Source organism: Sceloporus undulatus, chromosome 5 (assembly GCF_019175285.1).
Source record: "Sceloporus undulatus isolate JIND9_A2432 ecotype Alabama chromosome 5, SceUnd_v1.1, whole genome shotgun sequence".
NCBI lineage: Eukaryota > Metazoa > Chordata > Lepidosauria > Squamata > Phrynosomatidae > Sceloporus > Sceloporus undulatus.
The window spans coordinates 53,416,400-53,441,980 of NC_056526.1; the positions used below are offsets into that span (position 1 = coordinate 53,416,400).

General features: G+C 36.9%; 1 protein-coding gene across 3 annotated transcripts in view; it reads right to left on the reverse strand.

Moving 5' to 3' along the window:
- Window positions 1-516: 516 nt before the first annotated feature.
- Window positions 517-25,581, reverse strand: part of ZDHHC17 (zinc finger DHHC-type palmitoyltransferase 17) — a 49,994-nt gene continuing 24,929 nt past the window's right edge. Inside the window, exons 7-17 of one of the 3 annotated variants that reach the window (XM_042468712.1) lie at window positions 24,846-25,008; window positions 20,872-20,997; window positions 19,255-19,397; window positions 17,204-17,304; window positions 11,602-11,726; window positions 10,691-10,753; window positions 6,181-6,274; window positions 5,091-5,174; window positions 4,635-4,792; window positions 3,592-3,686; window positions 517-2,854 (exon numbers count right to left, since the gene is read on the reverse strand). In XM_042468712.1, coding sequence (XP_042324646.1) covers window positions 2,716-2,854; window positions 3,592-3,686; window positions 4,635-4,792; window positions 5,091-5,174; window positions 6,181-6,274; window positions 10,691-10,753; window positions 11,602-11,726; window positions 17,204-17,304; window positions 19,255-19,397; window positions 20,872-20,997; window positions 24,846-25,008 — 1,291 coding nt within the window. In that variant the 3' untranslated portion in view covers window positions 517-2,715. Of the gene's footprint in view, window positions 2,855-3,591; window positions 3,687-4,634; window positions 4,793-5,090; window positions 5,175-6,180; window positions 6,275-10,687; window positions 10,754-11,601; window positions 11,727-17,203; window positions 17,305-19,254; window positions 19,398-20,871; window positions 20,998-24,845; window positions 25,009-25,581 lie in introns of all 3 variants that reach the window. The other 2 variants (XM_042468711.1, XM_042468713.1) reach the window with 2 other exon arrangements.

A 25,581-nucleotide genomic window follows, 5' to 3' on the forward strand; every position in this document is an offset into this window, starting at 1 on the left:
GTAAACAGAAGCAGGATTTCATTTCTGTGACAGGACTCAGTTGGAACTGTCAATATGCAGATTTTTCTGGAGCACAGAAATATATTCAGCAGAGACTTTGAACATAAATGTGATTATGTGGAACTTCCATAGGGAGTTATCTATACAAGTACTGCCCTCCTAAACAAAACTTACTGAGAAGTACCATATATACTCAACTGTAAGTCAACCTCATGTATACGAGGGCAGATTTTGGAGCCAAAATTATGGATTTTGATATGCTCCGTGGATAAATCGAGGGTAAAACTTAGGGCCATGCAAGAAAGGATCTAAAGGATGAAGCAAACGAAACCAATCCTAAAGAACTTACAAAATTCCAGAAGGCATAACTGTTTGTACTCATCATAAAAGCTGGATAGATGAGGGAATAGAGGAAGGTCAGTGCTTCCAGGACAGATTATACTTTGCCTTTCACCAGTGTATGATTCCTTTTTTTAAAATAAGAGTTAAAATACAGTACTAACATTGAACTGTGGAGGAGTCAATTTTTTGACTTATACAAGAGTATATACAGTAAGTGGTCTGGTCTAAGTGGCATTTATTTCTTGGTCAGCCTGTTTAGAACTGGTTTAAGGGAAGAAAGAGATGACTCTGCCCAAACATCTTCAGGTTTGAAATCAAAATTAAAAGTAATTGTGTACTAACAATATATTTTTTTACATTTCTAAGTTGTTTTTGTCACAACTACATTGGCCTTTTGCCATGTATGTGCCTATCTTTGCTTTCTTCCTCTCAGACATAGAGTTGAGTTTTTCCAGTATTCAATTTTCAGATACACTAATGTTGCACTTCTGCAAATCTTGATATCTGGTACTTGTAAACTATGCACACCTGGTGTTCAAAGAAACATTGAGAGAGAGAAAATGTCTACTTGCAAATACTGAACACCAATTATGTACAGTTTCACTGCTCCTCTTACTAAGGCAAGGGGTGGGAATACCACTAGATTGCTTTAATACCTGTAATCTGCATATTACAGGATATGCTAGTTTTGTCAAGCATCAAACATGCAGTGAAGTTGCAGGGTATAGTGCCTATTAACAGCAATATTGACCATTAATAAAAGCCCAGTATATATCTTCTATTTTTGGTTGGATAAAATGAAATGAGCAGCGTTTAAATATACTAATACACACGCACGCGCACACACACACTCACAAAGAGAGAAACTATTTGATAAATTATTTATATACAGATACACATTCTTTACACTGGTCTCTATCATCTGTATTTAAGGTTCCCCTCCCCCAATGCCCCTCACAGGATTCTCGAACCACAATGTTGCTACAGCACTTAAAAAGAGAACTAAACAGATTTCAAGTCTCTGTAAACAATAGTTAAAGAAGCAGTGAAGAATTCACAAGGAATATATTAAAATGCCTTAACAGAAAAATCAGTGCATCACATTCAACAGCAACAAAAAAAGCTCTTCTGGAATGAGACTTCATACCACTCCTTACCTTTCACATATATCTGGGTTTGCTAACTTGAGATGAAGAGAAGTTAAGGGTGTCTTCCCACTTACCAATATATCAGATTCTTCAAGAAGCCTTGTTATAGTTTTCACTTACATGTGCAACAGAGAAATTATAACTTGCTTTTGCCTGAATTCCATCACATTTGTTTTAAGTAGTCTTCGCTTCTCTAGCAGTTGCATCCAATGCAATTACAGTCATTGCCTTTTTTATTCAGTTTGCTCTTTAACTCCTTGGTTCCACCTCTGTGACTTTCTCAAGCTTTCCAGCTATCCAATGACTGTAGTAAAGCACGCCATTGGCTGTGGGTCCCCACTATTTAAGTACACAATATTAGTGGATCCCCACTGTTTAGATACCACAGTTAAAATAACTGCAAGTATCAGTTTTCATTTAGCTATACTGAGTAAATTGTTGCATATTATGCCATATTTAATTTTGTGATCTAATCTTAAAAATATCATCATGCACTTAAGTGGAGCTTTATATTAGACAGAAGAGCTGAACTCCTTATGTGCAACACTTCTCCCCCAGAACGTACAATTATTCACAAGGCTTATGCTGAGTAATTCCCTCTATCAGAAACAAGAAAGCTCTAAGAGAAGACAGCCACTACATTCAGATAACAGTTTTATGACATCCTTCCATGCCCTTCTTTTCACACATAAGGTGGATCCCTTATAAAACAGCATGATTCTTCAGAGTATTAAATGTGCTTTCAGTACACCTAATACTATGCCAAATCTATACAAAAAACCATTACAATAAATATAATACAGTGATCCCAAAGTCTGACTGCTGCATAAAATTTAACTTTAATTCCAATGAAATTGTTCAAATTATAAAATAAATACTGAAAGTTCAGTACAGCATGACTTCAGTATGTTTTTTTCTAACAATCTCATGCTCCATTGTGAAAGCAGTTGAAAAGAAAGAAAATGGTGTGACTATGTCTTTGTGAATAATTCCTAGAGAACAGTTAAAATCCCTTTTTCCATCTTCCTCCTCATTATTAGGATTGGCAGTTTACTTCTGTCCTTTTTTTAAACATCTGTTAATAAAACGGATGTAGAGAAGGTACCATAAGATTCACTGTTAGCTCTATTCATAGCATGCTACTGTTCCGAGGGACGTGGATTCGAGAGAAACAATTTTCCAGGCACCATTCAGATATGATATGCTCACAGGCTGGAGGTGGGTGTTACACTAGCTGGTAACCAGTTCCAGAGGTTTGGTCATATTCTATAGTATACTGCCTTGTCCAGTCCACAATAACAGGACGAAAAAGACCACAGCATCTGAATTCAAAGAAGTCTATAATATTTCTTATACATCCATGACTAAAAACAAACAAACAAAAGCCAAGTTACATAAATAATAATTACAGTAATAATATTTTGACTGAACTAATGAGAAAGGCATATGACTCCTTAAGATACATTTATGTTCCTTCAAAATACCCCTTCCCAAGTTCGCTCTGCAGCACTTTTAAGAGGACAAAATCAAATGAGACATGGGAAATCCATGCCAGTCTTCATGTGCATGTGAGGGGGTGCGTGTGTAGGGGGTGTATGCATGTGTACTCCTGTGTGTGTTAAAGTAAAATAAAATAATAGTCCTGAGCTAAGAAGTGTGTGGCCCTCCAGAAGTTGATAACTATCATTAGCCCTAATCAGCAAAGCCAATGGTGAGGGACTGTGAAAGCTGTAAACCAGCAACATCTGAAGGGTTACATATTCCCCATCCCAGTTATAAGGGCTTTGATTGGATTCATGATAAGAAAGAGGCTGCCTCTTCCTGAAATCCTTTTTCTCATCAGCACCACATTAATAAAGATGGCTACATTTTACGAAAAAAACGAACTGCAAAGACTGATTTGTCCATGTGTCTCCCACTTCTACGTGGCTATACTTCTACATTACTGTATTTGTATATATAGGCAGATATGCATTTATAAATAATTATCTCTGAAGATGCCAACCACAGATGCTGGCGAAACGTCAGGAATAAACTCTTATAGAACATGGCCACATAGTCCAAAAACCTCACAAAAATAATTATCTGTTCATATACGTACTTAAATGGGCTTTCAATGGATGTTGTTGTCACTTTAAAGTGCTTATATCGCCTTGCATTCATTCTTTCATTTGTAGTAATACCTAAACAAGAAATCTAAAGGAAAATAGAGAAGAGCAAAGAAGTTTGCAGTTGCACTGTGACCTTCTAGTGAAATTTCAGTTTAGTGGGTAAGGGTACATTTTCACAAACCTTTTTATAGTTTCATACATATCCGTGGAAATGAAATTGTATTACTATGATGCATGCTAGTGTTCATATGTTTTTCACTGCTCATACATACAAAATAAGTCTCTGATTCAATGGAACCACTAAGTGGATGCTTTGAACTATAACTAACAAAGTGACACTAGAATCAAGGTTTTATTTCTCAAGCATCAAGCAATAATTTTGTACCTGAGCATAAAATTGTTTATTTAGCATAGCCTCTTGTTTTCCTATCATTTATTTCTTCCAAAAAGAATTCCTTATCCCCCCACCCCCACATAGACTATTAAAGAAATCCCAGAATGAAAACTCAGAGGTCATTACGCTAGATATTGATTGGCTATACAGAAATACCAGAAAGAAAATATTTAAATAAATAAATATGGGTTGTATGTAGACAAGAAATTATGGATTATTAAAACACAGAAAAGGCTGAAACAGATTTCCAAAACGTAATAGTATGTTAACTGTAACCTTGCAGGCTGAAAACTAGCCAGAGTAAACTTTACGATTTAAAATTGGACTGTGTTTGAAAAATGCAACACTTCTGACAATAAACTGTAGCATCCAATATATCTCTTGAGGGTTTTTTTCTATTCTCCTGGATGATTCGATTTTTCATGATAATTTATAACAACAAAGGTATGAAAAGAGAATTGGAAAAAATAATATAATTTTGTATTCAAAAACGAATCAAATTTCAACTTGTTTGTTTGAGGCTTTGCATTTAAAAATAAAAACCATCAGGGTGGAAACAGCACACAGAGACTCAGATATGTCACGGTGTTCCAAATGTGCAATACAAGAATCAGTCTGTGCGTACTAAAGACATCTTACCTGATACATCTGACACATTAGCAGCACAGCCACCCACATGAAATGAAAAACACTGTTCAGAAACATCCAGAACATCCAAGGAGAACAGGTGGCTATTTGTGTAATATATGTCCAAAAACCATCTGTAGCATAACTAGTGTGGCAATGGATTCCCCAGTCTGGAATAAAAGATATAAATATACATCTAAGATTTCAAAATGGTATCTGAATACAGTTCCCCTTCTAGTATTTAGATAGGAAACTATTTATGTTTACATCATTCCCTTCCCAGCAAAAGCTCAAAGAGAGCTAGTGTGTTTAAATGTATGGAATGTTTAAATATGAAAATGCTTTTTGTGGTAAGAACCCAAATAAGCAATTATTCATGTGTTGTTTATTCAGCATCAACATCTTTATAAGAACATGCAGACTGCAGTTACCGTAGGAGTTAAATTAGGCATTTAGCACTATACTCACAAGAGATACATCCATAAATCATCCAACAAATCATGAAGAGTAAAAAGAACAGATATCCCATGAAATAACGATGATTGCCTGCTCCTGACAAGATAAAAAGAAGAAGAATCAACATAAATGTCTTCAACTTAATTTTAACAAGACACTAGAGAGAGTGATCCCAGCAGTACAGAAGTTTGGCTAGTCTGCCACAGTACTAGAGAACACTGTTAAATGCTTTGCAAATAAATCAAAATCGTCCTCAAGGGAAAATACAGTATTCAAGTATGAAGCAAATGTATGGAAAAGTTATGAGTACATATTTTAATGCAAACCTCCTGCCCAGGGGCCTTTTTGTCTCCAAAACAAACTCAACACCCTTTACACATACATGGAATTTTAGTAACATCTCTGAAATGCCAACAAAAAACATGGCTCTAAAAGTCTGAATCATAAAGTTCAAGGACAATGGATTGGATCCCTCTTCCTTCCTGTTCCCAATAATGACACAGAATTCCATTCAGAATATTCCAGCTGAAAAGACAGAGATGCAATCCTTGGCCATTCCCTCCCATCTCTAGTGGCAAAGAACAACTTCCCACACTGTTCTAGAACACTCCAGAATTTCAGAGGCCACAGAAGATGCAGAGGTAGGGAAAGATTAGCAAAAGATTGCCACTCTGATACTGACACCAGAAATGCTCATACAGACTCTGGATGAAGTTTCACAATTACTACAGTTTACAATCCCACCTTCAAGCTCATGCTGCCAAATTTCTCACCTGAAAATTTTCCTTCCTTATGACTCCAGGCAGAAATACTGAATAGGATGTTACAAATAATTGCATTCTGAATAAGACTGTTCAGTATCCCGAAGAAATTGTGATAGCTATTGAGATTTTGGGCTCAGCTCCCTCAAGGCATCTCGCTGGCTCTATCTCTCTATTTTATTACTTTTGGCACTTGTTTTCCTAGGAGGTTGCAGTTAGTTTTTCATAGCAAAAAGAATCAATGGCATCTTATAGAATAACAAGGTTTATCTGGCACAGACGTTTGTGGACTGTAATCCATTTCATTTGAACAGACTTTTCTTTCACTAATTAGTACTTACCTACGCAGTTACCGACCCATGGACAGTGGTGATCGAACTTGGCTATACATTGATTGCAGACACCACAATGTTTGGACCTCACTGGTTTCCGTATCTGTTTCAATAGATTTTAACGTGCAAACATTGTAATAAAGCTTTACTGATAAAAATATGTGTTACATTTTGTACACATTATTATATTTATTCATTCTAGTCTACTTCATGTATTCCAAGACATTTTGAGGATGGTCAGTCTTTGTATTCTAAATCCAATGACACTATGTTTTTCTAGTACAGAGGATCTTCCCACCCACAGGGATTCAGTTCTGAGGGGACCCATGGATGACAAAAATGCAGACAATCACACCTTGTATTATTTAATAGTGGAAATGCATGTGCATCCGCATACACACACCACCTCTGAATATATGGGCTGAGGCAATCCACTGATACGAAGAGTTTATTGTAAAAACTAACAACTTCAATTTAATTTTAGTGTAAGACATACTCCAGTGCCTGGAGAAGGCTACACATGGTCTTCCAGACTGGAAGTGACACTGTCATTCCCAGTTTTGCTGTTTAAGAGAGTTTTGAGGTAAGGGGACACCACTCAAAAAGTATTCTAAAGTCTTTTGATGTATTTTTTTCTAGTTAGAGAATGATTTCTCAGCTGAAATTTTTAGAAGTGCTGCCAAGGCTTGCTCACTGGTTATCCCAAGGACTGCACTTGAGTGCCCTTCCCCCCAGCTCCAGTTATAATGCCTGATATAGAGTGGCATAATTACAATACAACACAGGATTTCTTTTCTGCAGTCATGCATTAGAATTTTCCTCAGCCCTCTCTCCTTTTATAATCAATAAGACTTTTAGAAATGATTTTATACAATCTGCAAGTAAAGAAGGTTCATGGGGATTTTTGCCATTCTAGTTTCTAAAGATCAACTGATTACTCATGAGCATAATAATTTATATATTCTGTATAGAAAAAGGCTCAACAAGTCACTGCTCTAGTGCAGAATACAGGAACAATTCATTGAATCTTTATGTAAAGGAATCTTGTAAGACTAATGGAAAGAAAGAAGCTGGCAACATGAGCTTTCATAGACTCCAAAGTCTACTTCCACAGATGTAGAGTAATCTGAGGAGACAAGTATACGAAAGCTAATGCTACCAACCGCTTTCTTTCAGTTAGGGGCTAAAGAATCCAGCATTATACGCCGACCTGGGGAATGGTGTGGAGGTGTGGCGTATGCACGCCAGCTGCCCCCATGCCGCCCACATGCTGACATCATGCCAGGCGCCCAACTGCATGGCACGGGGCATCACAGTGCTTCATTGGCACAGTGTCTAAATGTGCTGTGCCAAAGGAGCATCAAAAAGCCAGTATGGCAGCAGCAAGGGCACCTTTTTGCCGGGGCTAAAAGGAGTGGCATTTTGCACCATCCTTTTAGCACCAGCAAAGTGCCGGATCGAGGCTTTGGCATGCGGTGGCCACAGCCCCGATCCGGCACTAAATTGGGGTGGCAGGACACTACTACAAAGGGGTGCGGTCTGTCAATCCCCTTAGTCTCAAAGTTGCTACAAGATCTCTTTGCATACTAATTTTCCAGATTAACATGGCTATGTCTTTGAATTCACTAAATCATGTCAAATGGCTTTTTACTTAATGGATAGCCCCAGTAAAATTATTTTTCATTATTTTGAAGCAGTATATTTATCAGCAAATAAAATCATTTGTACCTGAAATACAAACTAAGGCCTGTTACAGACGGCCAAAATAAAGCTGCTTCGGGACTCTTTGGAGGTATGCTGTTTAAATGATGCATGCATCCGAAGAATCCGGAAGCTGCACCAAAGCTGCACTCCAGTGCTTAGGAATGGAGTGTGGCTTTGGCGTGACCTCCGGACTCTTAGGACCCATCCATCATTTAAATAGCATACCTCCAAACAGACCCGAAGCAGCTTTATTTTGGCAGTCTGTAACAGGCCTAAAACTCCCATCCCTATATATTGACAATTATAGCCAGAATCCACTGGTATCAACTAGCTTGCAAGAATGTTATGTTCATGGACATCTATTTCTGGGCTATTTGAGGACATAATCCAATGCAGTTTTCAGCTGAGAGGCATAGTAAGGACCACAAGAACAAATGTGTAACTGCCTGCATAACTGAAAAAGCAACAGAGCTCTGTTTTCCTCTGCTAACATTCTCAACTTTATAATGAAATTCAGACCTATATAAAACTGCCAAGATTTCTTTAACAGTATGGCCAAAATAAACTGAATACTGATCTCGCTCTATATACCATATTCACTTCTTACAAAAGTGAAAACTGAACAATACACTTTTTCTTAGCAGAAACAGAACAATACACATATTCATCATATCATATATCTTTTTGCTTTGTTCTTTGAATTTAGATATTAGACTTTAATCTCATACTACCAGATCACCATAATTCTTGTATTTCTTGTATTATTATTCCATAATATCAATTCAGATGTTTAGACAAGATAAAATTGACAGAAAAAAATAGTAGCAAAAACTAATGTTGGTATTTATTCTGTACTCCTCACATTACCATTTAACTACATTTGCTACAAATTATCCAGTAAAAATGTTCATAACTACAACTACAAATTGCAAATTAATCTAGATTGTTGATAGAGGCATTTTGATAACTTGTGCTCCAAATGCATACCCAACATTTATCTGAACTGTACATTTCAAAGTCAGTCTTCTATAAATGATACTACTGTACTATATTTGGTACTAAATAATGTAAATATTTGTGTGATGGAAGGGATAGTGGAATATGAACAGTGTGAATAACAAGTAACAAGAGTGAAACTGATAGTAATACCATGCACCAGGAAATACCCAATTCTGATCTTTTAGTACCTTTACTTTTTAACTTTAAGCTTTTTAATTGTCAGTTTTGTTTTTTACTATACTTCTGAAGTTCACAATTCAACAACACATAAATAGTGCCAAGAAGAAGTGGCACTTAAAGTCTATATTGCCATAAAGATATTCTTTGAAATAGATGTAAGGTGTTTGGAATGGACCCAATTTGAAACTACTACTTCCAGGTGCAGTCCCTGTTCCTCGTCTACTAGGACAGATACCTTACCCCTGCAAAACAAAATTCTAAAAAATTAATAGAATTTTTTTTGCAATGGTACCTGCTGAATATTGTGGTAGTGGAAGGTGAATGCATACTGTATCCCAAAGACAGTGAAATTGTTCACTTCATATTTGACTGAACTGACCTTTCCTGCACTGCACATACCATCACTTGAGCTGGAACACAGAGATGTATAGACAAGCTGCATATCTATGAAACTTTCCTTTTATGTATTTGCTGCCCATTTAAGAGATGATTAAATATTTATTCCTCAGTGACTTGTGCAGAAAAAATGGCTGTCCAGATGGAGGGTTTTTAAAGTTTTACTCTATGGTTTGTTTTTTTCAAAAAGGCCTATCAAGGTCTATCAGGCTAGTATCCTTTACAAAATGAGTGTAAATGAGTGTGCAAATTTTAACCTGTCTTTCAGAATTCTCAAAGGCAGGGTGGTAATGGGAAGGAACAGACCTGGGAGGGGTGGAAGCAAAATTAACACAGAATGAATTGCTTGTTCCCATCTACAGTGCATCTGCATTACTATCCATTATCTTCCTCCTTTTTTGAAATTCTGGAGTGGCAAACTATCAAAAGGGCCTTATTGCATGAGAAAAGAAAGCCAAAATGAAGTAGGAGAGTAGTGGCTTTCTCTGTGTCTTCCCACATTCCATCCTAGCACTTTTGTTCTTTTCTAGAGTATGATGGGTTGTAAAAGTGTTTCTTTTGTCACACTGGGAAAATCTATTTGGCTAAAGGCACACCTTTATGACTATCTCCCACAGGAAGGAGAATGGAAGTGCTATGACTACACACGGAGAGGCACAGAGAAAGCCACTACTCTCTCACTCCATTTCAGCTTTCTTTTCTCATGAAGCAAAGCTGAAAATGTCTGTACTGAATATTATTATGGCTTTTATTAGTCCTATTTTCTAACTAAATCCTACTGATCTTATTTCCAATATGGTTCCATAGAAAACAGACTTGTTGTACACTAGGATGAAAGCCCAAATAAGAAAACCTGAGACTCTGTGTTCTTCAGGATCCATTTCAACAGCAGGGTACATTGCTTTCTCTGTCCTAAGTGAGAGATAACAAACTGCAGTCCACCATATGCGGGGGGAGGGGGGTCTGGAATGGAAAAGAGCATATGCTCAAGCCCCGTAATATGCCCCATTATTTCTGCTGGGGCTTGCCTTCCGTGTAAGCTCAAAGCCGCAGAAGGCAAGCCCGCCTATAAGGAGGGCTGACTGTATATTCCTAAAAACTGGCTTTCTATTCTTAGTTAACAAAAATTCATTTATATTCTGTATAAATACCTGCTCTTTCAAAGGATATGTTAATTCTAAAATCAGACATGACATTAAAATTTATAGTTTAATTACATGTAAGCAAAAAAGCATACTACCAAACAGGTACTGCAGAATATACTGAGGTCCAAACTTCCTGTCTCTGCAAGTTCGACTATTGTCTGCAGAGAAACAAAACAAGGAAGATTTTTAATGAATTGAATTTACACACAGCATCTCAATTTTTGTAACACAAAGTGAACAACTTCACAGATAGATCATCTCAAACTTTGACTAGTCATGCTTATGCTGCTTAAATGTCAAGCAATCAAAACAGCTAGAGCACAGGATGTTTTTGGGTTCCATTTTCAATATTATAGTCTACCTTCTGGGTCAATACTTAATACCACTATTATGCACTTACAGGAGTTATCTTGTTCAGTTCTGCAATACTTTTTCTTGCCCCCAAAGCTCTGAAATAACTATATTAAGCTGCTGGGATGGATCACTAAACAATCTGGAGTAGGGCCGCTGACATGCAGTTTTACTTGATAAGCAGCATATCACCCTTTGCATTTGTAATTACTGCTTGATCACAATATGTTCTATATGCAGCTGACTTTGATAGGAGCTTAGAAGCTACATCTGGTGAAGGATTCTTTGGCCAATATTCTTTGGTCTGGGCTATGCTATAGAGATAGTACTCCACACCTCTGCTTTAATTCGAGATTTTCATTGTTAGAAGGCCAGTGCAATTCTCCACATCCCTGGAAGTCAGTCCTTGCTTCAGGTACAAGGTGAAGTAGGTTCTGAATGCAGCCTCTTTAACACTAGCATCAGTTCTTTGGACACACTGCCTAGAAGGTCACATAATTATATCTTTATATTATTACTTTCTAGAATATTGATTGTTTGAGTGGCCCCTTCTCAGGATTCCTTTAACTAGACCATACTGTGAGGATCTATGCAGGAAAATTAACGATGTTGTTATCATCATCATAAGCATCTATCAACCAAGTCACTTTTTTACCTTTTTCTTTTGTTCTTCTGTGGCTTTAATTATTCCTGGGTCCGATTTCCAGGACTTTCCAAAATTATAGAAAAGTGCAACACTATTGGCAAGAAATGGAAGGTGGATGAACAGAAAATTTAGATGTACTAAACATTAAGGAATATAGAGTTGAGATGTTCAAATTAGCATCCATTTCCTGAGGTTAATTAAATAATGCCCTGTGAGTAAGCAGAGAATGATTTTGCAGTACACTGTTCTGTTGTTCTTGATATCACTCATAGGTAATATATTAAATGTCTCTTAAGAAATTCAAAAATCTTAATAATCTTGTGCCTGATTACATAATATTCAAGTACAGAACCCTTTACTTTTTTCAGAAATCCTATGTTTACAGTAAAATATGCATCTACAAGAAAGAGTAGACCAGGGATTGTAATAACCACAGACCACTGCATTAATCTCCCATGCAAGCAAAGTAATGCTCAAAATCCTACAACAAATGCATTTCCATATATTGGGCAAGAAATGTCAGATGAATTTAGGAAAGGAAGAGACACTAGGGATCATACATAAAGCGAATTAAGTTGCAACTCTCCCTAGAAAGCCAAGATGACTAAATGGAGACTATCCTACCTTGGATATATCATGAAAAGATATGACTCACTAGAAAAGACAATAGACTCAAGATATCTATGGCCCTGAGTTTGCAAGATCTGAGGAAGGTTGTTCACAGGGTGACTTGAGGGTCTCTAATTCACTGGGTCACCATTTATTTATTTTACTGCCTGCTCTTCAGAAACAAATTGAGGCCAGTTAACAAAGTTTACTTGCATTTAGTTGGGTTTACTCCACAGAAATTCAAAATTGATGCTTTGCTATATAACAGACTTGAAACAATTACCGAGGAAGGTCAAGGGAGAAAGTGCAAAGGCAGGATTAATTCTGAACATAAAGAAATACAAATAATGATCACAGAAGAAATAAATCAATTCAATCTAGACAATGAGGAGATCAAAATAGTTAAGGAATTCCCAGGCCTAGGATGAAACATTGATCAGAATGGCAATTGCAGCCATAGGAAATAAGAAGACTAGAAATGTGAAGGGCAGCTATGAAAGAACTAGACAAGATCCAAAAGATTAAAGAGATACAACTGAACGCTAAAGTTAAAATTGTCCAAACCATGTATTCCTCATGGTATGTCCAGGTATGCAAATGATACCTGGACAGTGAAAAAAGCATTAAGAACATAATCAACTCATTTGAAATGTGGTGCTGGAGAAGAGTGCTGAGAATACTGGAAACAACCAGAAAGACAAACAAATAGGTCCTTGTTCAGATCCAGCCTGAAATCTCCCTGGAAGCCAAGATGGTTAAATTGAGGCTATCGTACTTTAGCCATGAGAAAGTATAAATTGTTGGAAAAGATAATAATACTAGAAAGGCAGAAAGAGGGGAAGACTATATGCCAGATGGACAGACTCATTCTATCATAGGCTTGAATTTACAGGACCTGAGAAAAGCAGTGCAGGGTAGGGGAAATTAGAGATGTCCACAGGGTCGCCATGAGTCAGGGTCAGCTCAAGGGCAGTTAACAACAACAACAACAACAACAACAACAAACTCTTCTTTCAAAGATTCCCAAAATACTGGCACACCAAAATATCACTGAAATGACCAATAAGATCTAAACATATAGGTACTCAACCCTTTTTCAGTCAATATCACTAATATCAGTGGGACTCTAACCACTTCACCTGCAAATATGCTATACTGAAAAAGATTCAGTGGCAGATATAAAGAATTTCCTGAGCAGTCAAACCTTCTAAAGCCGGAGTAGGCAACTATGGTGGGTCTGAGGCCCATTTTTGCCCTGGCATCCCTTGGGGGCCATATTGTTTCTCCTGGATACTTTCACAAGAGGCATTCTTTTTCTTTCTTTCCTATAAAAAGAGCGGTCCAGATTGCAACAACAGCAAGGGGTGGTGGTGGAGAACTCAGTGGTCCCAGAGCTGCACATTGCTTATTCTGGCTCTAAATCCAAAAAGTTTGAAAACCGCTGAATTGATGGGAGATCATCAACAAAATACTGAGTGCATGACAGACAAACTCTGAAAAATATTTTCACTTAAATCCCTGCAGCCAAAGCACCGATTCCAATATGACTCCATGAATTTGAAATATGTTCTCATAAGTGGGGATCTCCATCTGTCCATTTTTAATTCTTTTAAGCTATGCAAATACTAAGAAACATGTTTTTAACATGCCATTTCATTCCAAAGTACAAATGATAAAAAGAAGATTTCACTAACAGAACAGGCTTCCCAGGGAGGATGAGACAGGAACCCTTCCTTTTGCAAAGCCTATATGCAGCAACAACACCTGTATAAGGTTCTCATGGAAAGGGAAAGAAACTGATTGGAAGTACATGCTTAAACTGACAAGGAAAAAACTGAAGACAAGAGGAAAAAGAATACAAATCCCTGTTCTCCCTTCTCTCATGTTGAGTCTGGAAAAAAAAAGTGACTTCTTTTGTGCCAGTTTTATCTGCCAGTTGACAACTGGTATAACTTTGATTAGTCTTCCATTTCAATGATTCTCAAATCTAAGGCCAGCACACTGTGGACACCAAATAGTGAAGACAGATGGATAAAAAAAAAATTATTCTACCTTCCTTGTGGATACAGATTAGACTGCATCTGACATTTTCATATTTTAGCCCTGTTTCGATTGAAAGCAATGTGATGTGTATAGAGCAAACCAGCACTTGGATGCCCTTCTGATTCATTATTTGGACCATGAATTGACAAATTATGGCCTTCCAGATATCACTGTCCTAAAATTCCTTCAGCCAAGACTCTATAGGAAGTGGTGAGGGCTAATAAGAACTGCAGTTCACTGTAGATCATATTATCCCTCACTGCTGCCTGTAGCGGTTTGGCTGAGAAGAGTTGCAGGACAACAGTCACATGTTCTCCACCCTTGTTTTCAACTGAGAAGACATTTCCAATTGTATTTTCAAGATTTATTCTTGAAGAATGTATTATTCCTTTTCAGCTTAATGTAAGAGTGACTAAAGTGCAATCATCCAAATGGTCACATAGTCAGTGGTGAAAAATGAGGATCACTCTTTGCTCCTTGTTTAAGGCACAGAGGGAAAATGTCATCAGTATACTGCCCCAAGTAGTGACAGCTACTAGAGGACAAAGTACACTGGTACCCCGGGATACGAACGCGCCGCGATACGAAATTTCCGGGTTACGGGAAAAAAAAAATTAATTAATTATTTCCGGGTTACGAAGGTTTACCCGGGTTGCGAAAAAACGCTGGCGCTTTTTAAAATGGAGCCGCGGCGGAGCCGCGGCTTTTCCCCATTAGCGCCTATGGGGATTCGGCTAACGAAAGACTTCCGGGTTACGAAAATGGCGGCGGAACGAATTAATTTCGTAACCCGGGGGACGAGTGTACTGTGTCAATGTAGCCAGATATGCACAGGAACTGATGAACAAAGAGGGGCATATCTATAGCAAATTACCAATATCCTAATCATGAGACTTTTACATTTATACCAAGCACAGATGTACAAATTCCTATACAAAGTATTTATCTTTTTTCCAACACTAATGCAACATTCTATTAAAATTTTATCTGTGCACCAAGTAAATTAGAAATTAACACATTCTCATTGAGAAGAATACTACTGAAAACCTCAATTTATTGCAAGAAGCAACAAGTAAAAAGACTTTAGAAGTCACAAATTATTGTTTTTCCATATAAGTATACTAAAACTTTAAATGTCAGTTCTAATTATTCAAATTAACCTTTCTGAAAGCCTTTTTTTCTGATGAAAGTTCTATGAAGCAGTTCTATGAAGGGAGACATTATATCAGACAGCACATTCATCTTACAGAAAATAAAAAGTTACTGTTCTCCACTCAAAATAGTTTCCTAGGACCATTAAAAAAGGAGAATAAATTACCCTGGTCACAATTCTTCTCCTTCATTCTTTGAAAAGAGATTTCCATTTCTTCTCCTCACCCCTAAAAATGAGCTTAACTAAAATGAATGATAGCAGAATCTGAATGGTTAGAAGGAAAAGTCTGCAGCATTAAAAAAAAATCAAATCCACATATGATTTAGTGGAAGCTATTTCTTAATAGCACCCATGTAAGCAACTGCAGCATGTTCACAACCTAAACATTAACTACAATAGGAGAAAATGGCAGTATTGGAGACACAATTGATCCAGCTACAGAGAAAACAGACTTCAGTATGAGTATGAGGGGTCTAGAAAAACAAAGGGATTGAAAGCAAGTGTCCAACAGAATGATGGTATAAATGCGAAGAGGCAATGGGGAGCCTAGTTAGCTGTGGACTAGATGTAGGACAGGAGAAATAAATTGCTTGTCATCATTAGAACACTATTTTCTGCACTATTTTTATTTTGCTATAAATCAGCTAAGCTTTCTTCTCCACACATAGCACCCTTTTTAAAGCTGCAGCAGAAAATACCACTGCTTCTGCTGCACCATTTGTAGTGCTAAACAGGAAATGAAGCTGAAAATAAGTGCTCCTTCCACAGGCATACCAAGGAAGATCTTGAATTTGTCTGAAACAAAATTTAATTCATTAATTGATGTTCCCTTTTCTCCTGTGGTGGTATCCAAGTCCTATATCTTGCCTTTCCCCTCAATATGGGACCCAAAGAAGCTGATATACTTTCAGAAAGGCTGGAAATGTAAACAAGACATAGGTTACTCATTTCCTTTCCATCAGTTTGAAAAGATTAATTCTTTTCAAAGTTTTATTAGATTATTAAAATCACATATCACATTGACATTAGATAACAAAACCTAACACAAAAGGATTAATTTTTAAGAGGCCAAGGAGCAAAGGAAGGACAACCAGGGTCCCAACACTTTCTCCTTGGCTGGTATAAATCATATCATAATATTATTTAGGATAAGACATAACAGCTATATCATTCTGCTTTGTTCCATTTATACATATTGCCAGTCCTCACCCACTTTCCTGTTCTGTTACATCTTGTTTCAGCTTTGCCACCATTCCTTAACCCCTTTTCTATGACTCCTAACCATATCTTTTTCAAACTCCTTACCTTCACTTTTCTTAAAACTGTTCTATCCTTCTAAACCAGGGGTAGGCAACCTGCGGCCCGTGGGCCGGATGCAGCCCGGCAAGGCCTTGGGACCAGCCCCAGCCCGGTCCTGCCGCCAATTGCCGCTGGGGTCTTTGGGGGGCAATTGTCTATAAAAGCCTCAGAAACATGCATTTATATTAACATTTTTTTAAAAATCAGCAAATTTTTTCACGTGTCCTCCATTTTTTTTTAAAAAAAAAGTGTCTTCCATTTGAAAATTTTGTCCTACATTTGTCCTGGTTTATTTATATTTATATATTTAATTTTTTTAAAAAAAAATATTTAATTATTTACTTTTTGGCTTCGGCCCCCCAGTTGTCTGAGGGACAGCAACCCGGCCCCCAGCTCAAAAAGATTGCCTACCCCTGTTCTAAACCTTGGTAAAGCAGCATTATGCTATAAAATCACTAAGATGAAAAGTTTCAAAAGGCAAACTACTGAGAACGTGATAAAGGATATCATTCCAAAACCAGAAAAACCACGTCACATACATCCAGAATTTCGTTGCTAGGTAGATTCCAAGTGGCAATGCACTATGCATGGAGTGATCAAAGAATGATCTGTAAAACAACAGAAAAATTATATCACATAGGTCTATACACATCCAATCAATTTATGTGTGTCCTATCTCATTGTATATGTCTGAATCTGTTCAAATACTCTGTTGTTGTTTTTAAATGGAATACTCAGGTCAGGTCACTGTATGACTGAATGCAATATGTACTCTTTCAGCTTTAAGCAGAATGCTGCTTAAATTCAAAACTACCTGGTTCTGAATATTTATTTGTTCAGCTTGTAAGCAGTATGAATTGAAAGTGAAGTATGAATTAAATATAATTTCTACAAAATATTCTTCTTTTAGCTTAGAAATGTAAAATGAAACTTTATAAATGCACAGACAGCACTCAGATTAACCTGGCTGCTTAGCAGGCATGTGCACAAACGTTATTTTATGTTTACTCCCTGTTGTCAATGAATTATGTTCAGAACCTTACTGGCATACTATGATAGTATTTCAAGGGTTGTTCAGTGATGGAGAGGCAAGACACACAAAATCTATTGTTTTTGGGCAGCCTACATCTCTTAAGTGTGTTATGTCCTTCAAAGTTCTCCATCTGGGCCAATTTCCTCTTTTAATTTTTTACAAACATTTTATGCAATCATCTATCACCCTTATCCAGGGTGAAAGCTTTCTCTTTATTCTGGATGCATCTACCCAGCAAAACTGTTAGGGTTGAATATCAACGCATTTTTCGCTACTCTTCAAGGGACAATAGATAAGGTGTGCATACCCAGAAACAGATGTGCCTAGGTATCAACATTATGAGTCAAGAACTCCTGGAAAGAAATGAGCTTTTTATGAGTATTTCTCCATAAAAGCTCATAAATACTATGCAAATTCAAAATCAAGAGAATATGGAAACAGAAATATAAGGCCTCCTTGAGGCATCCTTTTTTGAAAGGAAGTTCATGAAATCAATTTCCCTTACAAGTAATCTTATGAAAAATGATCCCACAGGTAAAGCAGTGAGACACTCAACACTAATTTTCAAGATGTAGCAATGTGTGATCTTATTACGTAAAGCACAGTGCTTTGACAAGCTGCGCAAAATATTCCATCTCAGAAATGGCTGCACAAATCAGCCTTGAAGGCAGCAACACTGCACACAAAAGGCAAATCAAAACTATTGCTAGTCTAGTAATGTCAGGAAACATTGTTTCAAGCTGACCATGCAAATCTCACAATGCCTGAACACTTCCAGTTGATTTCTGTTCTAGCATAACATTTCTGTATACTAATGACATTAGACAATTATATAGTAATAGAGTAATGTTTATTCTAAAGCTACATTCTGACACCAGTCAGAAAGATGGAAAAACTACTCATGAAGCAAAACCTATGTACTAGTTTTTTTAAACTGAGTTCAAAGTAAAAGCAGGGGTGTAAACATTTTTGAATTCTGTTGGTTTTGTCCCAGAAGAATAGAATATCCCACATATCCACTTAGAAGGTTGCCTTTATTAAAGACCATTAAATTTTGAAGGAGATGAATAAGACCCCCCCCCCATTTCTACAGAATATATGATAATTGTTTTACAGACCAATATTTGGCTCACAAGACTGGAAAGTCACGTCAAAATTCAGATAGATGAAGCATTAAAGGTGGGCCAAAGCTCCATTTTCACAAAAGTAAAGGACATGGCATAAATTGAGTGAACTGTCCATTTAATGTTATTTTTGCTTAGAGATACAATATGCATACTTCTTTCTTCTAGCATATAACATGTGATAAATAAACTATCCATGTGTCAGAATCTAAAAGCACCAAATAGATTTCCCTGTCTAATATGCCTCTATTTGTTATTCTTTTCTATCTGTCCTAAATGATAATATAATGACAGATGAAAAATGATTAAACAGTTCACTCCCTTTATACATTTGGAAATGCTTTATATAATTAAATTATCTTTCCTTTTTTGAAAGAGGAATTCCCTAATTCAGTACTTACTTGGAAAGAAACTGAACCATAGCCCAGACACCACCATACATTAGTCCTTTAATGAGCCAAGAATCAATATCAAGGTCAGCTATAAAACCAACCAACCAAATAACTAGGAAAGGTGTTCCTAGCATCACCTTCTGCCGAAATTCCTACATTAAAAAAGAACATTTATTGAATTAATGTATTTAAAATTATTTTTTTATTAAAAACTAGATGGTAACAAGTAATGATACGAAATAAATTTGACTACCTAGCAGATACTCTGTAAAGTATGGTTGACACTAATTTCATCCTAGTGTATCAACATCCCAGATCAGCCAATGAACAGACAATACAGTTCTTCAAATATCAAACTATAAAAATTTTAGCAGCAGAGAAGAGATTTAATAATAATCTCTAGATCAGATATTTCTACACAGAACTACTTGTAATCCTTTCTCCATTTTTTTTAAAAAAAAACTTGAGTGCATCTTCACTCTTCAAATCTGTCAACATGTTTTACCTATGAGATCTTTATAAGAGCTAGTTAAATAGAATTTCTCTATCTGGAAAAATGAAATGTAAGTGTGTGTAATCTGGAAAATGTGATGTCATTTTAATTGCCCTTGAGGTCTTCTCATGCCCTTGTTAAAAGTAATAATGGAGTTTCCACTCACAAAACCTTTACTATTATTTAAATTTGTTTCACCCTATTTAGTCACTTTCCCTAGTCTTTCTATATATGCTTTGCTTGTGAACAAGGGACATTCAAAATGGTATTCCTTGAGCAATTACTCCTTTATATTTACTGAGCCAAACTTCAAAACAGTACAATAGGAGGTGGGAATCATGCACACCTCCAAATGTTCTTGGGACTGCAATTCCCAACATTCCTCACCAATGGCTATGCTGACTAGGGCTGTTAGGACTTGCAGTCCAACAATAGAGAGCCACATCAGTCCCATCATTGCAGTATAAAGTTTCACAAAAACACATCCAGATCACATTTTTCTGATACCACAATACATGATGCAAGAGCAGATTCCATACTTTTCAACTGCATTATTACTGAACCACTCCCATATACTGGCCTATCTACAAACATCATAATATTTGAATAATGATAACTTATCTTACATCTCCTCCATGAACAGTTTAACTTTGCCAGTGCTATTTTGAGATGTTCATGGTGCCATACAAATTTCTTACAAAGATATTTTGCTCCTTTGATCTCAAGTCCTTAAGCATCAAATAAATGTTAATTAATAAAAGTAATATATTTGGAAATACATTTTTATGCAAGCTTACCCAAAAAGGGCACATGCAGGTTAAGACTATCTTTCCAGATCAATTAATACCTACCAGAATAGTTTTCTATGATTAAATTTGATCTGTATCATCCATACAGTAACACAAATATATTTAATACCAAAAGGCTGGTGTTTAATTTTGTACTGCTACACTACTATACTTTGTAATTAGAAAAGTAATAATTGTAAGGACTGTACATGTAAATGTAAAAGCCCAAGGCTCCCAAGAACACCAGGTATAATTCTGAGCACGGGAGGAGCACATTTTATTGGCTCTTGGTTGATATGTAAAGATGACAACAAAAAAGAATATGCCATCCAAGACTTCTCTCACCTTATCAGCTCTCAGTTTTCTGAGAAATGATGGATTGTCATATCCTTTTGCCTGCCTTGCCTCCTGCAAATGGTTTATCATCCAGACATTTTTTCTTTGCTTTGCTAAATCAAGTGGTGATTCCCCCTACGAAGAATAAGATTTAAGAGTTTTTTAAACAAAAAGAACAAAAAAATCACTTTTAAAAATCAACAGTAACTTCAAATATGTATAATATTAAAAATTTTAAAATATACATTATTTTGATTAGCAATTTAACTTAAGCTATAAAGAAAATTACTTTTTTTTATTTTTTCTCACTGGCTGAGTGATAAGTAGTTGGCTATTTAAGGATGCTCCTGAAACATGAAACTATGTAGTTTAGATTTCATATTGTGACAACAGAGGCAAAGTAAAAACATTCTTAATACACAGTAAATTCACATAATTTCTTTTAACAGACATGTTTATTCTGTAACTCTTAATGCCCTACTCAAGACATTTAATCTGTAAATGTAGTGGTAAATGAAATGAAAGTGGCATTTAAATGGGAAACATGTTATGATACTCATACCTTATATATGATGAAAAATGCAGAAAGTACTGATCCATCCATCATATGTTTATGTTTTGAATTTAACGTCTCCATGAATAATTAAGCAGTGCCTTACAAAGCTAGATTCCACCACATCATTTACAGTTCATAAATTTATATGATACTATGTAGACTTGCATAAAAATTAAATTCAACAAATTTGCACTGAAAAGGAGAATAGGTTAGTAGAATCCAAATAACCTTCTGTGTGTACTATGTACTGAACCAACAGTCCTTCACAAAGTTTAGAAATGATTTGCTAATTAGCTCCTTATGTTATCAATTAGCTATTTTTCCTAGAGATATCTCCAAATGCACTAGATTCCTTAAAGAATGCTGACACTGAAAACAAGCTTCTGCAAAGTACCATAGATCATTAGTATTGGTTAGTTTTTGAGGAAAAGGGGGAAGAGACAATGTTCTGGAGCAGAATTGCTGGGTCTGCGCAGCTGGGGGGAGGGAAGAAAAAAGAATGGGGGGATGAGTCTAGGAGTGGAATGGGGTAGAATAAGTTGGAGAAATTATTTGCTTAGAAGAAGGTCAGATCCCTCAAGCAACCGGAGATCTTGCATACTTTTACACTTGAAAAGCAGGTGTCCTTCTCCAAGACCTAAATGGAAGAGAAGTGCCAGTAATCCTCTACTGATTATATTCTGGATTGAATTCTATGATTGTATAATATACAATTATTATTCTTACATAGTATTTTATATACACAAACATATATATTGGTTTTATAACAAATTTATTTTCATTGAGATGCTATGACTTTTCTTTGTAATCCGACACACCGCTATGCACTTGGTTAACTGTGTGATATGTTTTCCTCAAACTCATTCTCCATTTCTTTCTTTCCTTCCTTCCTCTTCTCCTCACTCTTTCCATTCTGCTTTTTAACCCCTCCTCCACCTCTTCCATCCCTTAGGATGATATAATTAAGCTAACACAGGTGCAGTAGATAGGGATTGTTAAAATACTTGATCACAAAGACTGAAGATGCCACAGACTTAATTTAGGATCCCTCGCTCCAGCATGCAAAACAAATGCTACAATCAGCCCTCCTTATCCACAGATTTTCTTTCCATGGATTCAAGCATCCATGGCTTGAAAATACTTTAAAAATATACAAATCCACATAGGCAAACCTTCATTTTGCCATTTTATATAAGGGACACTATTTTACTATGCCGTTATATTTAATGGGACTTGAGCATGCATAGATTTTGGTATCCATGGGGGGATCCTGGAACCAAACCCCAGCAGATACTAAAGGCCCACTGTATACTCATACTGTAGGCCACACTTCTTGATTGGCAATGAGCAGGCAGAAACAATGCTATTTTCAGTGTGTGTGTGTGTGGGGGGGGGAGTTCTGCATGATTTGACACTCTCACAATTGTCCATTCTTGATGCATTGACTGATCTTTGTAGCTATCCACCAACTGCTATACTTGTGGTGAATCAGCGTCTTCTCACTGAAACAAATCACCCTTTGCTAATCTTTAACAAACTAAACATCTGAAGAGTAAGTGAAGTGTACATGTTGGTGGAGGTAGGGAAAAAGAGAGAAGCAGATGAGTGACCATCTGAATTAACTAAGTTGTAAGATGATATCCCATGCTTTGGGATTGCCCTTAGCAACCGGACAGCTCTGAAGCATGTGTTTAGATTCACAGCATTTCATTACCAGCAACAATCCTATTATAGACCTTTTTTGGTCAAGAATCCTAAGCTGAAAGATGGTAATTTTAAAGTGCCAAAAGAGTCTTGTTGAAGGAGGGAATAATAAAATGTGATTCCTAAGGTCAGCAGTGACAACAACCATGCTATTTTCTGTAAATCTCATGATCTGACTGCTCATATTTTAAACCATTTATTCTCAAGTACGTGGTATGCACCCCCAGGAGGTGGTAAAAAGGTCCATGGGCGTGTTGAAGAGAAAGGGACGGAGAGGTGGTGAGAAGGAAAATTATTTGGCTAGTGCATTTCAGGCCCATGTGAACTTTACTTTTTATTCTTAAAACATTTAATAAAGAGGAGAAGTGACAGCAATGAAGTGTCACCTCAGGGCATGCATCTAGTGGTCTCTTTTGTACAGACAATGTTATCACAGATATACTTAAATTTGTACAGTTTCATGTTTTTAAAAGGTGATAACATTTGCCATTAACCTAGTGGTATTAAAACCAACAGGCAACAGAGCAGGACCAATGGGCACAATCCACCTGGCACGCATTAAGTTTTAGAGACAACAAAAATGTATGCGTCATCTGAAAATACTCCTTCTATCATGTGTCTCTAAAGAAAACAGGAACAGGAAAAGGAAACATCACTAAACATGATATTGAATAAGCACAGGTTTTGCTAATAAGAAGAAAGAGCTACTGATCCCCAACACCAAGTAAATACATAGTGGAGACAAACCACATTGTATGGCTCTGGAAGACATCCTGTCCAGTCAGAAGCTTCCTAGAAATCCTAGCTTCAACTCCTGAAACACATTAATCTCACAATTGCCATTATAGTAAAACTACAAACAAGACTATTCAGTTTAGTTCCCTTGCTACTTCTGTTCATTTTCTTCTTTTCTATACGTTTTTCTCTTTGTTACTCCCAATATGTAAGAAGCCTGAATATTCTTAGCTTCAAGTTACATTAATATGTTTACATCATGTTTTTTTTTCTTTCTACTGTCTTATTACTCTGTAACATTCAAAGCAAAAAACATGTCTGCAGAGGAGAATCATGGCCAACTGTTGCTTGTCATTAACTGAGGGGAAAACAGAAAACAGGCTGGAGGAGCTATTTTTTGATAAATCTCTATTTTCTTTGTAAAATAATAAATACACAGAAAATATGATAATAGCCATTTTCTATCCTTCAAACATTCATTTTATACTTTATACTACTTCTTTAAATATTCATGCATGGAGCAAATAATTTTAATTATGGAATGTACAATATGCTGGGTAGGCAGAGAATAATTGGAAGAGGTAAGAGGAGTGAAGCTGGCCTAAATATCGTAAAGGCACCAGATCCTGTTTGACTTGGGAACCATGGTCAGATAGGATGGGAGACCACCAACCAATACCAGATACTATAGGCTACATTTTATAGGAAGAAAACCACATCTGAGTACAGTATTCCTTGCCTTAGAAAATCTATGTAATTCATGGGGTCCGCATTAAGACAACAGGCAACTTGAAGGCACATACATACTGTACAAGAAGAGTGAAGAATATGCAACTTAGAATTCAAGCCACTACCACAGGGAAGAGAATAATGAAGTGGTATTGGGGGGGGGGGGGGGTAGGAAAGAAGGCATAGAAAAATTCAAGAGTCCATAAATACACCATATCCTTATGGTCTCATATGGATCAAAGATAAAATATACATTTACCTTGATATTCTGGGCATCAACATTAGCTCCTGCTTCTAAAAGGAGACTAATCACTGTGGTATTTCCTGCTAGTACCGCCCAATGTAGTGCTGTGTTTTTATGATATTTGTCTCCCAGATTCACAGAAACATTAAACGTAAGAAGCAACCGAGTGGGATCCACACTGGAAAATAAAGTTAATATTAACACTACAAAACAAGAACTTACCAAGCTGTTCATTTTCACCTGGGACTCTCAAAGCACGGATGAGAAATATGTGACCCTCCTGACATTGCTTAAGTGTGTGCAAGTCCCAGCTTCCTACCCCATTATCCAAGAAAGATGGGAGAAGCTGTCAAGAATCATCTTGAAGACCACACTATGGCCCAATACAGACAGGCAAAAAGTGCCATCCTGGGGATGGGATGATGGCTAAGCGTTCCCACGCTCACAACCCTCCCTGCACTGCCCAGAAGCCATCTTGGTGTGCACCCATTCAGACGGCACATCCCATGACCACATCCCTTTGGCACAGCACCTAAACGTGCTGTGCCAAAGGGGTGTGATCAAGTCGCAGCTATGGCACCACTTCACAGGCACAAAACCTTTTTGTGCTCTGCAGAGGACGGATCAGTGCCATAGCATGCGTTTGCCACACTGATCCGGGGCAGAAAAGGGCGGCGTCTCACTGCCCTTTCCTGTCCATTTGTACAGGGCCTTTGTCACCATCCCTGCCTTAAAGAGTATTTACATAATA